Genomic DNA, 17022 nt, shown 5'->3' with positions numbered 1-17022 from the left:
CTGAGTTATTATGATTAGCTTCAGATGTTATCTTAATTTTTCCAGTAGTAGGGTAATATCCTAGAAAGGATAAGGTCACTGAGCTGCTCTACAAGTATATATCAGTTTACATATCAGAATCTTGCTGATAAATAATTGGGAAACCTTGGGAATGTCATTTTTAATTTCCATCTGACCTGGGTTTTCTCATTTACAAAATGAAGAAGTTGAATAAGATCAATGGTTTAACATATTTGAAACAGAACCCTTTCTTCAAATAAAATATTTGTCAAAGACTGAAGTATGAAATCAAATATAACTCCAATTTGCATAGCTTAATAATCACTAATCTAAATATTATCTTATGTCCATTTGAATATGAAATATTATCATTCCATTCATAGATTCATGGTTCATATAAACAAATAGTCACAGAATGCCTGCTGGTATTAGGCCCTGCAAGGATTTTGCTACACCCTGTGCAAGTCAAGCCACAACCCAATGCTTCCATCAAATTATTTTCCAGAGGGAGACCACATAAATCCACAAATAAAACAGAAAGTTATAATGAAAGTACAAAAGGATTCAACAAATAAGGAGTGATTACTTCTGGCCAGGGGATCAAAGAAGTCCTCATGAGGGGATGGCATTTGACCAAGAGGTGAGATTTCTGACTGGGGAAAAAACATGGTTTTCAAGTGGGGCAAACATATGAAGGTATGGAGGCAAGAAACTGAAAGACAAGTTAAGAAAAAGACAAGTGTTCCAGTTTGGCTGTGGTATAAACAGTATCACGGGGACTTTGAGCTAAAGCTGGGTAATTAGGTTTGAATCACATTATTAAAGCCCTTGAATTTCATGATAATGAGGTTTGCCTTTACTCTCCAGGAATCAGAAAGCCATCTCCTCCCCCCTGTTTTTTTAGCAAAAGGTGACATAAACAGAAATGTACGTAGAAAAGATTTCTCAAAATAATGTGTCATTAGACATGAGAAAGATTGGAGATGGGAGGCTTAATTTGAAGACATTCTGGCAAGAAGTGATAAAGATCCAGCCTGCTACAGTGCTATGGAGTGAAATGTATCCCCCCAAATTTATGTGTTAAAGACCTAACCCCCAATGTGACAGTATTTGGAGACAGGGCTTTTACAAGGTTATTAAGGTTAGATGAGGTCATAAGGGTGGGGTCCTAATCCAATCCAATAGGATCGGTAGTCTTATAAAAAGGCCATGTGAGGACACAGTAAGAAGCCAGGAAGAGGGCTCTCACCGAACCTCTCCATGCTGGCACCCTCGTCTCAGACTTTCAACCTCCAGAATTGTGAGAAAATAAACTTCTGTAGTTTAAGCCACCCACTCCACGGTATGGCAGCCTGAGCACACCAAGACAGACAAGAATGGCATGGAAAGGTCAAATGTCAGCAAGACACCATGAAAACAGAATCAACAGGATTTGACAACTAATCCACTTTGGGATGTGAGAGGCAAAGGTCAATGGAGGCTCTGAGTCTAAGCTAGTGACTAGAAGGTGTTATGATGCTATTTACAGATACAGAGAACAGAGGGGAAGAACAATTCTAAAGGGACAGAGCTTAATTTTTTTTTTCTGTTAAGTTTGGTAATTGAATTCAAGGTATTGGCAACATAGCCGTGAAGAGGCTTCCAGCAGGTAAATGGAATTACAGGTTTGGTGATTAAGAGAGATGACTGAATTAAAAGCTTAAGTCATTTTAGAATCATCTACAGAGGAAGAACACCATAGATGAACAAAAACATTCATGCACAAAAAGATCTAAATGGCCCGGAGTCTACTCAAAATGATACCAGCTCTATGTTTGCTATATATGCGCAACTTCCATGTGTTTTTACAAATTCTAGAACTTGTGCAATAAAAGAGCTGAAAAATGTACAAGATTTACCTTTAAAATGGTAAATAACACCTCAAGTATCCCATCTTCTGCTTTGATACATGTGTAATTTGTTTCTGTTGGTGAGGAAAAGAGCAAACAGAATTTACTAGACCACACAGTTCAACAAACAAAAGACACCATGACTCTGAGGCAGGGTAAAGGGTAAACTGTTCTTCAGATAAAGCACACATTAGCTCTAAGAGGAATGAAAGCAAAAATGGAACATTCTATACCGTTGGGATGATGGCTGGTAAGAGAACTCTACACCTGGGAATCTTGGTTCTTGAATTTCACAAGTGACAATGGAGTAACTAAATTGGAGAGAGAAAATGAGGAGCAAGAAAAGGAAATAACTGATAGAACAAGATATAAAACAAAGAAAAATCTCATAAACATTAAACTAAGTGGTACAATAAGTGGAATATTTAGAGGATGAATACTCTGAAGGTCCTTCCCTGTAAAAAGTGGCTACCTATCTTAAGAACAACTGACTTCTAAAATTCATAGAACCTGAAGATACAGGCTTGGGATTTCCCACCAGAGGTTTAGCCCACTAAACAGGAACTGGAAAATCTTAGCCATATGGTCCCCTGAACCAAGAAATAAAGGAAAGAGTTGTATGAATTGTGGAGATTCCTGTAACTTAGTACCTGCTATAAAAATTCACACTCCCCAGTTTAACAAAGTAATATGAGTATTTCATCCCCATTTCTAAGATGGAACCACCTACAATTATTTAAGCTATTTCTTTTGCTATTTAATAACATATGCTACTATTACTTGATCCTCCAACTCAGACATTGCTATTGACTTCCACTTATGGAATATCAGGATTTCGTGCTCTTATTCCATGTTCCCACAACATAGACACAGGCACACAAACAGGGACACTCTTGTCTTTTTGTGCCCTATATAATCATGCCACACTTTTTGGTTGTATCAGTACGGGTTGTTTTGATTGTTATGACTACATAAATATTGCTTATGGCTAAGTCACACAGTGTTCTTTGATTTTATTTCCTTTCTTGTTCAACCTTGTTTTCCCTGGAGTGGATTGTGCCATTTTTAACTGTCTAGTTTTCTCTGAAACTACATTTTATTCATTTCCCAAACCCTCTGCCAGAGGTGTAGTTTTTACACCTACACCTTAGATAATTTATCGGTGCCTTTCTTTTTTCTTGGGGCAGTCCTTCTCTATGTCTTTGATTTCCTGCTTCACTGGACCTGGATGATCTCTAAAACTGCTGAACAGCTATTCCAGGCCCTTCACCATTATCCTAAGAATTCCCATAGCCTTTATTCAGCATGTATCCCCCCACTTCTTTCTTTTACCCCTCCTTCCATTTTTTTACTCTATAAATACTGAGTGCCACTGTGTTCTAGGCATTCATTGTTCTAGGAGCTGTGGATAGAGCAGAACTAGTAATAGAGAGTTCAGTGTCGAACATGGTGAATCTAAGGTGCCTCTTAGACATCTCAAGGCAGTCGAATACAAAAGTATTGAGTTCAGAGAGGTAGATCTGGAGGTATCATTTACATATAAATGAATTTTAAAGCCACTGAACTTGATGTGCTTCAATATTTTGAGGTCAAGAAGATAAGAGTTTTTTACTATCCAGTAAAAATAAATAAATTGAGAAGACGTGGACAGGGAGGTAGGAGGGGAACCAAGAAAAAGTAGTGTCCTGAAAACTAAGTGAAAAAAGCATTTCACATGGGCTTCCTCAACAGGGCTGCTTACTTCATCAAGCCAGCAAGGAGACTCTTTCCCCTCAGGGAAGCCCAACTTCCTCTGTGAAGAGGTTTCAGCTGATGAAGTCAAGCTCTGGAAAAACAGGTTTTGGATTAACTCAAAATCAATTGCTTTGGGGCCTTAATTCGTCTGCAAAATCTCTTCACCTTTGCCATATTGTATTGGCTAGAAGGAAGTAACAGGGACTACTTATATGCAGGGGAGGAGACTCTATAAGCCCTGAATACCCTGGGGCATGAGTCAGGGGTCCCCTAGAGTCTGTGTGCTACTGAGTGAGTTGAAAGGGGTAACAACGACACAAGAAAGAGATGGCAATTGCAGAAGTAATTTCCTTGAGTAGGTCAGAGGGAACAGAATGGAGGAAGGTAGACAGAACAGAGAATCTGAATTAACAGGCAGAAATACAGGTATGTGAACACAGGCACATACAGGCTGGTTGATGTGGTGGGAGCATATGTCAGTTCTCATATTCCTATATAGAAATAGGAATCCTATATATTCCTGTTTCTCAGTTTACTTCTTTATTTTTATAAAACTTACTCAGATTCTTGAGAAAAGGAATAGGAGTTTATTATCTAAAACTTGACATATCTGAAAATATCTTTACCTTTATTTTGCTGGATACAGAATTCTGGGTTGGAAATAATTTTCCCTCAGCATTTTGAAGATACTGTTCCATTGTCTTCTAACTTCCAGTGCTATTGCTAAGAAGTCTAATGATATTCTGAGCTTTTATATTCTTCTGCTTATGTTAGTGTTCTGAAATTTCAGTATTATAGTCTTGGTGAAGATGTTTCTATTTATTGTTCCAAGGGCCTGTCCATGGGCCCCTCCAATCTAGAAATCCATATCCTTCAATTCTGGGAAAAATTCCTGTATGATTTTTTAAAACAATTTTCTCCATTTCTCATTGTTGTGGGGGGCCGGGGGGGGGGGTTCCTTGAGCTTTTTTTTGGTTATTTTTTCTCTCTCTCCTATTTTCTAGGTTTTTTTTTTCTATTTGCTGATAAACTTCCTCGACTTCATCTTGAACCCTTTTATAGATATTTGTATAATCATAGTTTTAATTTCTCTGCTATTTCTTATTACCTCCAAATATAGAATAGTGGCTGTAGAGCCAAACTGCCTGTGGTCCCATCCCAGCACCATTTGTGAGCTATGTGATCCTGGACAAGTTATTTAACCTCTCTATGCCTTGGTTTACTAATCTGTAGTATAATAATATCTATATTTCATAGGGTTCTTGTGAACATTAAATAATAGATACAAGGCGCTATGAACAGTATCTGATGTTAATTATTATTATTTTTTTATTATTGTATACCTGAGGATATTAAAGTGCTTTTTGAATTTTTTTTTTTTCCTGTTCACTGCAGTCTTTACTTCTCTGAGGCACTTTTTTTTTTTTTAAAGTTCATTTATTTTGTTCCTAGTCCTTCATCCTAAAAGTTTTTACTGAACTTCTGGTGATTCTTTTTTTCCAGGTTTTTATTGATTTCAGAGAGAGGAAGAGAGACGGAGAGAGAGGGAGAGAGAGAAACATCAATGATGAGAGAGTCACTGATCGGCTGCCTCCTGCACACCCCCTACTGGGGATCAAGCCCACAACCCGGGGATGCCCCTGATCAGGAACCGAAACTCAAGTCTCCTGGATCATAGGTTGATGCTCAACCACTGAGTCATGGCAGCTGGGCTGGACATCTGGTGATTCTTACTTGAATTCGTGTCTGTGAAGTGTATGGAAGGGTAGTGGTTATTGACTGGTGAACTTCAAAATGTGATGAAGAGACAGAGAGCTGGGTTTTTCAACCTCAAGTATCAGCATTTGTACTTCTTGTCTCTTGGGCTGGTTAGTTCCCTAAAGAATCCTCTGATTTACTGCCTGGGAGGGTATAAATCTGGTTCTCAGAAATTTGGGAGTCCAGTGGAGGAAGAAGGCCACTGATAAGTAGTTCACTAAATCAGAATCAATCCCCTTCTTTTCAGTACAGTACCTTATCCCTACAATCAGCTGTGCAAACCTCTACATAAAGTCAACTCCTCCATCTCCAGCTGAGAATGAAGGAGATCAGTTGCTGGCCTCTGTAGGACAGAAGGGCCAGAGAGTAGACATTGTTATCAGCTCCCTATACAAACATGTCATTAATTTTCGCTCCTTATTCCCCTTCAGAGGCACCCATTGTCTCCAGATTCTGTGTTTCTGTGCTCTGTGATACAGATTTATCTTGCCTCTTGCTGGCTTCCTCTCACTGACCCCTCACTCAAGCTTAGGTTCTAGTTTGCTAAGTTAGTTCCCAAATTCTAGTAAACAATTCTCATTTGCTGTTGTCTCTTCTCCTGTTCTTTTTCTTTTGTAATTAAAAAAATCTTTTCAATTTAAATTATGGAAAAATACATGTAACAAAGTTTCCCATTATAATCATTTTTAAGTCTATAGTTCAGTAGTGTTAAGTATATCCACACTGTTTTGCAACCAACCCCAGAATTCTTTCATCTTGCAAAACTGAAACTCTACCCATTAAACAATTCTTCATTTCCCCCTCCCCTCAGCTCCTGGCAACCACCATTCTACTTTCTGTTTCTAAAAATTTTGACTACTCTAGATACCTCATATAAGTGGAATCATATAGTGTTTGTCTTTTTTTGACTGGCTTATTTTATTTAGCATAATGTCCTTAAGGTTCATCCATGTTGTAGCATGTATCAGAATTTCCCTCCTTTTTAAGGCTGGATAATTAAAGTTTTTTTATTATTTTTGTAAATTTCATTATGGCTCTCTTGTTCTTTTGTCCTTATGAGTTTACAGTTTTATTTTCCCCATTCATTTAGCTACTGTTTTAGTGGAATTTCAGGAAGCAGAGATCAACTTGTGAGTCCAACCTAGTCCTTAATAGGAAACCCATATTCCATTTATGAAATGTACCATTGAAGGATATATTCTCTGTTGCTTTTGAGGATCTCTTTAACTTTCAAGACCCATTAAGGGAGAACAGAATAATGAAGCTATGTTTAGTTTTAATTTAGCCAACAAAAAATTATACTTTGATGTAAAGCAAAAAAGTTACTTCAAGCAGCTGTTTTTCTGTATGAGTAAAACTCTTCTTTGGGGAATCCAGTTTAGTGGATCTCAAAATGTGGTCCCTAGACCTGCACCATAAGCATCACCTGGGAGTCTGAAAGAAACACAAATTTCCAGGCCCCACCTCAGACCTACTGAATCTATAAATCAGGGGGTGGAGCCAGCAACTGAGTTTAAACAAGCTAGGCAAGCACTTCTGAGGCTTGCTAAAGTTTGAGAATGGGTCTTCCAGAGGCAATCTTTTGCAAAGCGGTATCTAAAGATTAAACTTTCTATTTAGTCTTAGTCCAACTGTTTACAAGATTTTTCAGGTTATGAGGTGACCATCTTTTTTTAGCAGAAAAGTTGTGAGGGGCATATACCACCTGCAGTGCCCATGTTTTGTACTTTTTCTCTCTGCTGAAGAGGCTGGCCTCATCACATATTTATACTACCTGGCCACATCTTTATCCTGCATCCCACTGGCCACACTGACCTAACCAGGACAGAACTTCTCACTCAAGGACAGCCAACCCACTGGATGGTCAAGACCAACTAACTGGATTCTCTCCCTTGAGAATATGAAGTAGAGACCCAAAACCACAGTTAATGCTGAATTACTAAAGTATATAAAACTGACAGTGATGGCCACAGTGGGGCCTATGCAAGCACAGCCCCTGTGTCCTTTCAATTTGTCTATTTTTTTCCCTTGAGTGGGTATATATTTCTTATAACAGAGACACTTGATCAGGATATGTCTTAAATATTGATAATAAATGCTGTATGATTGATTGGTCATAGCTATTATCCATTGTAAAGCTTGCCCAGTCTATTGACTTGTCCATGCTATTGTCCTGTTTTGGCAGCTGTATATAAACAAATTGATGTCTCTGTCCAATATTTTTAATTTCTCATGTGTGAAAACAAATTTGGTAGCACTCTCATTTTATTTCAATGCTGAGCTCTTGGAGTTCTTTTGCAATTGCTTCTGATTCTCTGAGAAACTAGTGCAAATTGCTTTGTAAATCAACAACCAAAGAATCAATATCAGTGATGTTCTTTTAAAGAATTCAAAGATAAATAGTCCCCATAAGCTACTGTCACTGTATTCCACGGTTCAAAAGGAAATATTCTGAAAATGAAAGCAAAGGAAATCACACAACATTATCAAAACAGTTATGTGGTAGTGAATAAAAGCCAGAATATGATTTGAACAGTGAACATTTGTTCTGAGAACAATATTAACATAATAGGAATATCATGACCAACCTTTACTTTTTCAGGTCATGGTTGCTGATTTAAGAATTGATGCAAACAAATATTGTTATAAGACAGTTGTTTGCAAAGATATTTTAAATCCAACATGTCTTCTTTTAATATTATACTATTGTATAATATAGTATGAGAGACGGCATCTAACCAATTATGCATCTCATGCTTGACTCACTTCTACACCCCTAAAGACAGCCACATGACCCTGGCAGTAAATTCACAAAAAGGACTAAATGTATTTTGAGACACAAAGTAGAATATTACTTTGAAATATGGCTCTTGTAAATGTTTGGAAAAAGAGTGCTTTTCCTCCTGACATTTCCAGCGGAAAGGGTGTTAAACATTGTGACAGACATTGGTTATTGTTACCAGAATTGGTTCCCCTTAATCTCCAAATGTTTACTTGGCACATGACTACTCAAAATAAAGATTACATTCTCAAGTTTTCCTTATAGCCATGTGTTTCAGTTGCTATTGCTGTGTAACAAATTACCCCAAAACTTGAAGGCTTAAAACAACCGTTTTATCATGCTCACAGATTCTGTGGGTCAGGATTTCAGACAGAGAATGACAGGACTGGCAGTTTCTGTCATGCCGGAATAACTTCTATCAAAGCAGTCACAAGCCCATCCAGATTCAGAGGAGGGGAATTGACACTTCAACTCTTGGTAGGGGAGTGGTACAGTCACACTGTAGAAGAGCACATGAATAGAAGACATTTTTGCAGCCACCTTTGGAAAATGCAATTTGTCACACCATAGATGTGGCCATCTTGACTAAGTTCTGGCCAAGAGGATATAAGAGTACTTATTAGGTGTATTTAACACCCTGGAAGTGTCCTTAGAGATGGTGTGTGTGTGGGGGGAGGGGGTGGGGTGGGGAGCAAGTTCCCTTCTCTTTCCCAGTTTCCTCTTGGCTGAAATAAAGATGGAGCAGTAATTTGGGGCCACAAACTGAGGATTACAGAGTAGGGGGCTGGAAAGAGCCAGGGTGCCTGATGATTATGGAACCACTGTAACAGCCCAGAACTGCTTATATTTTACATTATAGAGAAATAAGCTTCTATCTTGTTTAAGTTACTGTATTTTGCATTTTCTGTCACATGCAAACAATGCTAAACTTAATAAAAACATCATGAACAAACACAGATGATGCAAATTTGTCTAGACTTACAAAGATAATAATGCTTACATGGTTAGAGTTTGACTAATATTGTGGACCATGCAGTGAGATCATATTTAATAAAAGCTTGCCTCTTAAAATGCTTGAAACTTGGAAGTACATAACTATATTTAAAAACATTATTGTGAGGTTGAAAAGGAATGAAAATAGAGAAAACATTCACTCACGGAGTGAATTCAGGTTGAATTACTAAAAAAGGTTAATATCAAGATATATTTTTATAAAAGGGAGTATTTTGTTACATCTCAATTTCTAGTCTCTAAATTTCCTGAGTTGTGTATTTACTCTTTTTTGGGGGGTAGAAAGATAACTCAGAACAACTAAGTGAGTTTGCTCTTGAAATATTTTATTTACAATAATATGGTAATCATTGCAGAAAATGAACTATGTTCTTTTAAATAGCATTTAATTGGCAAAAGATAATTTTATAATTCAAAATTGTAAACATGCAGAACTAGCCTCATTTCAAAGTCAAGATTTCTACTTTGAAAGTACACATCTCTAATTCTACTTCTCTTTATATTGAAGCATTCTTATTTTTGGAGATATCATTCAAAATCAGTCAAGGCCCAAGGGAAAGTTTTAAAATAAACACTAAGAGTCTAATCAAGCAATGTTTTTCTTGCTTTGGGGCGATCTGTCCTAACAATGACATTTTATTCCAGTTCCTGCACTATCCTATTTGAAGGGTATCGACTAACTTTGATAGGTGCTTCACAATAAATGGCGCATTTGTTTCAATAAATAGTAGTAAATGCATAGGGTGGAAAATGGAATAGTATCATGAAAGCAAAACATAATAAACAGGATGGATTAAAAAAGGCTGGATAAAATGTGGTGAAAGAAAAAGGAAGGTGTCACAAAGATGGGGGATATAATTCGTCTAAAACAGAACCAGTATCACTCTATGACTTTAAACAAAAGACATTAGCAACACTTATCAATGCAACTAGATTCTCGGAAAAAAATAAAATGCCGCTACCGAGGTGGAGAATGAAGTTTCAGGGCAAACCGCGCGGAACCAGCTCTGCGTGGGTTCCCGGTGGTGAGTGACTGGTGGGAATTCGCCCATGTGGCCCGCCGGTTCCCGGGCGTGGGGCAGGCGGACTGCGAGGCGAGGCTGGTGGGGGGAGGAGGGGTAGCACTGGGTGGGGGGCCCCACGCCTCAGCCGCGCGCCAAAGCAGGGTGCCCAGCAAACCCGCCAGCACCCACCAGCGTCCTCAGCCGCTAAACCAACTGACTGGCAAATGCGTGGTGCCCGCCGGCGGGGTTACCATGGTTTCCGGAGGTCACGTGGGCGCACTCCGGCGCTCCCTCGTGTGCACCGCGGCGGGGCGGGGGCGGGGCGGCTCGGGCGGGGGAGAGGAGCGTCCGCCGCGCCGCGGGAGCGGGAGGAGCCGGGGATGCTGCCAGCCCTCCTCGGGCCGCGCTCGCTCAGTCGCCGCCGCTGCACGGAGGGTCCGCGCGCTGGGCCAGCAGGGCCGCCGGGCCCAGTGCGCCGCGCTCTCAGCCAGTAGCGCCTCCAGCTCCGTCCGCGCTTGCTGGGCGGCCGCGGGACCGAGGCCTGTCCGGGGAGGGGGCGAGGGCGGCGCGCAGGCGCCCGCCGCCCGGAAGGCAGGATGAGCATCGAGATCCCGGCGGGACTGACGGAGCTGCTGCAGGGTTTCACCGTGGAGGTCCTCAGGCACCAGCCCGCCGACCTGCTGGAGTTCGCGCTGCAGCACTTCACGCGCCTGCAGCAGGAGAACGAGCGGAAAGGCGCCGCGCGCTCTGGCCATGAGGGCAAAACCTGGGCCGACGTGGGCTCCGCCGGGGGCGGCACCCCCAGCAAGGGGGTCAACTTTGCCGAGGAGCCCATGCACACCGACTCCGAGAACGGGGAGCAGGAGGAGGAGGAGGAGGCCGCGGATACAGGAGCGTTCAACGGTGAGGATCGACCACTTGCGCGCCCCCTCCCCACAGCCTTTCCCCCCGTGCTCTTTAATCCCGCAGCTTTGATCACCCGCCTCTCCCCGCATTCTCTACCTTCCCATCTCGCCCACCCCCTCAGCATCCATTTCTGTCTCCCATTCGCCCACCTTCCTACTCTGCTCTCTTGTCATGCCTTTCCCCTCGTCCCCTCCTCTGGAGGTGGGGAGCTGAAAGGTAAGGGTCCTCTCTGCCCGTCCGCCCTCTCTGATCCTGGACTGAGAGGCAGAGGACGGCCGGTTTGGGGTGGGCATCTGCGAGACAACTTTCGCCGTGGTTGGACTTAATTGCTCTGGACGGATACCATTATGCATAAAGGAAACTGGCCCACTTGGCGTCCTTTTTCAACCCTTATATTTATTAATGGAGTGTCCAAAGCGAGAAGGCGAGGGGTGTTAGGAGAGCAAATTCTCTAAAAGGAGCATAAAATTGGAGAAAAACAAAATTTATGGTAATAGCTTTGATACTGGGTTGGAAACAAAGTAATCTATTTTCCAATTTGCCAATACCGAAGCGTTGTGTTAATATTGAACACACAACAAAGGATCCTTTTGAGCCTGTAACACACGGGGTCTTTGGAATGAGGAAACAGGCTAATTGTTTTTTGTATAAAACAAATATTGAATGATTCGGTGCCTTAAAAAAATAGTGTGTGAAAAACACCGTTGGAAGTTTTTGAAAGCTTGTTAGTTGTCTTTAGAATGAAAAGCCAGTGAGTAATTGTAAGGACTGTGCCAGACACTGAAGCTAGAAAGAATGAATGGGAAAGAAAAAGGAATTTTCTCAAATAGCTGCTCCTGGCAAGTCCCACCCCTTCTGCTTACAACCCTCTTTTCCTAACACACAGACACAAGCAAATTTACAATCTTCTATATTCACACAAATGCGTAAATCCCATCTCTGTGGCATCCCAAGCTGAAAGAACATGGTGTGCACTATGCAAGTGTTTCTTTGTGGTATAAGGCAAACATGCATTCAGCATTGTACTAGCTTTTATTTATTTACACTGCTTGTGGTTTGTGTGCCTGCAGTGCATTTCATATAATGAAAACATTTTCAAGTGTTATTTTCTTGTCATTGTGTTTCTTTTCTTTGCAAAATTGTTGAAATGTGTTATAAAATTAATATATTTTTAGCTCGTTCAAAACAATCACAAAAATCCCTGGAAATTAGTGCTCCCTGAAAATAAGGGAAAGATTGTTACTTAAAAATTTTTATATCAGTCTTAATTGTTCCTTTTGCACAAGAATTTAATCAAATGCTTTTCTTACTAGAAACAAGAAAAAGATAAAAGAATACATATTTTAAGTAGATGAGGAGAAGCCATTTAGTGGATGGCACAAAAGGCAGAAGCATCTAATACTTCTTTTTATGCTTCCAACATATGCATGTCTACATACATACACACATGCACACACAAAGAAAAAAAGGACTAGTTTCGAAGGTTGGAGGAAATTAAGAATCAAGGCACTTGTTAAAGAACCTATATATGGTCAGGTACAATATGTTAGTATAACTAAATATCTATTATTTTCTATTATACTCAAATCTTTTTTTTTAAGTAAATTGTGTTGGGACTGGAGTTTAAAAACCACTATAGGTGCCCTGGCTGGGTGGCTTAGTTGGTTGGAGTGTCATCCTATGCACCAAAAGGGTTCAATTCCTGGTCAGGGAGTATACCTAGGTTGAGGGTTTGATCCCCAGTCACTATGTATATGGGAGGCAACCGATGGATGTTTCTCTCTCACATCAATGTTTGTCTCTCCCCCTCTCTTTCCCTCTCTCTCTACCTCCCCTTCCTCTCTAAAATCAATTTTTAAAAAAGTAAACATATGTCCTCAGGTGAGGATAAAAAACCCCACACAATTACAGGTTACTAAGGGGCCAGCAAACTTTTGTAAAGGTTTGAGAAGTAAATACTTTAGACTGTGAGCAACGTTTGGTCTCTATCGCATATTCTTTTTTTTAAACAACCCTTTGAACACATATTCCCTTGGGAGGTTGGAGTTATACAAAATTGGCTTCAGACCAAGGCCATAGTGTGCCAACATCTGGTCAGAGAGGGAAAAAAAGCCATAGTGCCATTGGAAAACAAAGCAGGAGTGAGCCTATCAATTTAATACGTAGTTCCAAAACAGTGCCAAAATATATTAAAACAACAACAACAGAACATGATGGGTAATTCTCCTAGCATGGTAAAGAGTAAGTACTAGAAGATAAGCCTTAGTTTACTGTGACACAGCACAAGATCAGCTGATCAGTAATTCTTAAATTTTAGTATGCATCTCAAGGAAGTTTGATTCAGAAATGAATATTACCAGGTACCATTCTTGGAGAACTTTTTTGAATAGGTTGAGCTGGAACATGGGATTTTTTTTTTCCCCCCCACAGACATGCCCAGTCTTTCTGATATTCACAGCTCCCTGACCACACTTTGAGAAACATTGATCAGCAGGCAGTGATGATGATGATATCTTTCTCGTACTAGCAATTTAAAAAATAGATGCCATTTCTTGACATTTGGTGTGTGCTAGGCACTAATTAAATGCTTCATTATCCCAGCTTTACGAAAAAGATAAGACTGTCACTTGTCCAGCTAGTATGCTGCAAAACCAGGATTGGAACACAGGTAGGTTTGGCTCCATCTCTGTACTCTTAACTCCCAGCTTTTATCTCTGGAAGGTGGTGGGGCTAGCATCATCTGAGTTTATTTATTTATTTATTTATTTTAATGTCAAGCTCTACCTTAATGTATTTTATCTTTAAAGCCCTGAAAAATTAACTTGTCCAAGGTCACACAGAGGGCTAGTAAGTAACAGAGCCTGGTTTCTTACATATCTCTGATCTAAGCATATCAGGGAGTTCTTCCTAAATTAAATTTGTGCTATGGGCTAACTACACAGGTCAGATTTTCCTGGTTATTTTTACAGTAATGGTGATAAAATTGCATTGATTGGTTCATGTCCATTTTCATGAGTCGCTTTAGGACAAGTACTGGTATTTGTAAGAGGATGGATAAATAGGCAAGTTTTTGACCATAAAACTAGTGCTCATTTACTCACATAGGGATCAGGCATATGACATTGACCTCTCGATGCTGTGGTTGAATCAAACAAACCAGCGAGGGTCTGGGAGCATAGCCATTGATAGCACCAGGTCAAATAGATGGCTGAAGGTGGTCTTTACTCTTCTGCTGATTGCTTTCCCATTACTCCTATTTTGTTACAATTTTATCCCTTCTAATTTCTATTTTCAGTTTGCTATCAATTCTGGTCAAAAGGGCAATTTTTAGGTGTTAGAATAATGGCATATGGTGATCCCCCTTTTAGGGCACTGTTGAAGTCTTGAAAAAAACTGTAATGGAAACTCTGCCTCCTTCTTGCCCATCCTGTAGAAAGTGAATAAAGCTTGACCTGTCATTTCTGGAAGGGTAGTCTCCCCAGACTTGGAATTTATTAGAAGGGTTTAGAGTTTATAGGCTGAAGAGTCGGATTAGTATCAATCTATAGTGGAATCTATGGTAATTACAGGTTGTCCACATCTGAAAGTAGAGCATTCCTTTGAAATCTTTTATAAAGTGAAAAAGCAATTTCAGTTGACCCTTGAACAACAGGAAGGGGGAGTGGTTAGGAGCACCAACCCCCCATGCAGTTGAAAACCCATGTGTAACTTTTGACTCCCCCCAAAACTTAACTACTGATAGCCATCTGCTGACTGGAAGCCTTACTGACAGCATAAACAGTTGATTAACATGTATTTTGTATGTTATGTGTATTATATACTGTGTTCTTAACAATAAAGTAAGCTACATAAAAGAAACTTATTGAGAAAATCATAAGGAAGAGAAAATACATTTAAAGTATTTTTTGAAAAAGTCTGCTATAAGTGAACTCATGCATTTCAAACCCTTGGTGTTCAAGGGTCAACTGTACCATTAATTTATATGGGAAAAGTTTTGACCCCCAAAATAACCTACTAAATCATGCCATAAAACTTAAAATAACACTAACATATAATAAAACTTAAAATAGCACTAACATATAATAAAAGCAGTACCTCTCTTACTCAGGGTACACACTACCTCTATAATAGCTTGCTGTAAAACAAATGCTGAACAGTTTTTGCTTTCTTCCTTTTTTCATAAAAGCAAAAATCCTTTTGGATTTTTTTCAGTTAGTAAAAGCAGGCATGCACTAATTGCAGGTTTTATAAAAGCAAAGTGGTGTAACATGACTTTTGAAAGGAAAAGAATACCTGTAGTGGTTTTATATAGGCACCATTGTGAGATCTGTGTTGCTCAATAATTTCTTCAGTGAAATTGCTGAAATTATAAAGTTAAATAAATAAAATTTGAAAATACCCTGATAAATTGACAAATGGCCAGAACAAAATTAATTATATGGATATATGAAAAGCAATCAACCTGGGAGAGAAATAAACTAATATAAAATATGGAAGTAATTTTCTATATTGTGGAAGAAAAAGATGTAGAATTCAAAGTGGATACGCAAGGCAAAAATATAGAACTATTCCTAATATGCATGTCAAAGGTATATAAATATAAATTTATCATTTAAAAACTATGACTTAATCCTCTTGACTCTGACCTATGTCAAATATTTGTGGGAGAATCTTATCTACTTTAGATTTTTTACAATTTAAAGAGATCCTTAAAATCATGCAAAATAGTGGAAAGTTGGAGCTTGTGGTGGTTAGTGGTTGTGGCAGTGGGAGACTAAGAAAACATATTTATTTATTTTTTAAATATATTTTTATTGATTTCAGAGAGAGGAAAGGAGAGGGAGAGAGAGAGAGAGAAACATCAATGATGAGAGAGTCATTGACCAGCTGCCTTAGCCTGCAACCTAGGCATGTGCCCTGACTGGGAATCGAACCCTGATCACCTGGATCTTAGGTCGACACTCAACCGCTGAGCCACGCCTGGCTGGGCAAGAAAACATATTTACTGTGGGAAGAAATGGTTGAAGGAGAGTTGAGAATAATTGTGTCTGAAAAAGTTTTCTTAGATGATTATGAGCAAATATCTGTTAGATACAGAATTAGAAGAACTAAAGTTTCATTGTAACTTGAAGAATAGAAGTCAGATTCAGCCCTGGCCAGTGTGCTCAATGCTTAGAGCGTCGGTCTGCTCACTGGAAGGTGGAGGGATTGATTCCCAGTCAAGGGCCCAGACCTGGGTTGCAGGTCTTATCCTCGCCCCTGGTGGGGGTGCATGTGGGAGGCAACCAATTGATATGTCTCTGCCACATCAGTGTTTCTCTCTCTCGCTGCCCTCCTCTTTTTCCCCTCCCTTCCACTCTAAAATCAGTGGAAAAAATATCCTCACTCCTCGAGTGAGGATTAAAAAAAAAAAGTCAAAATTCATCTGTTGAAATGGTTTATGTGGTCTTCCTAAAATGAGGTGATGGCAAAGCAGTAAGGGCAGTAGACAGATTGACTTCCCAAGAATCTGCTGTGGAAATATTTTAACTGTGCTCATACTGGGCGTAAGAAATATGTTTATCTGTTGAGTTCATGGCCTAACTGGTAGCAGGAAATTGTAGAGAGCAATCATAGCTTTAAAGAATTGTTGCTTTGGCTGATTTATTAGGCTCACTTCTGTGTGCCCTTATATAAGAACTTGCTCTCTCTATGGCAACTAGAGATTATTATGAGACAAAGCAACCAATTTTCAGCTCTTGCCTCCTATTGCATGTAACTGTCAACATATGACTGAAGAAATTTTAGTTGTTGCAGTTATCTTAAGCAACTGACTGAAAGTTAAAATAGCTTATATCATCAACCTCTTAAATACATTTAATTGGTTTGAAAAATGTTTATGAAAGTCAGGTTTTTTGGATTAACTTTAAATTCAAACATTTATTTTCTTTTATGTATG

The 17022-nt window shown here is 39.5% G+C and overlaps 1 protein-coding gene across 1 annotated transcript in view; it reads left to right on the top strand.

Moving 5' to 3' along the window:
- The first annotated feature begins 10519 nt into the window (after window positions 1-10519).
- The window catches only part of PRKAR2B (protein kinase cAMP-dependent type II regulatory subunit beta), a 100435-nt gene continuing 93932 nt past the window's right edge, over window positions 10520-17022 (top strand). The window contains exon 1 of the mRNA XM_081146849.1: window positions 10520-11081. Coding sequence (XP_081002975.1) covers window positions 10775-11081 — 307 coding nt within the window. The 5' untranslated portion in view covers window positions 10520-10774. The remainder of the gene's footprint in view (window positions 11082-17022) is intronic.

The sequence above is a fragment of the Miniopterus schreibersii genome, assembly GCF_964146895.1.
Source record: "Miniopterus schreibersii genome assembly, chromosome: 9".
Classification (NCBI taxonomy): Eukaryota; Metazoa; Chordata; class Mammalia; order Chiroptera; family Miniopteridae; genus Miniopterus; species Miniopterus schreibersii.
This window is presented reverse-complemented; position numbering and strand designations above follow the sequence as displayed.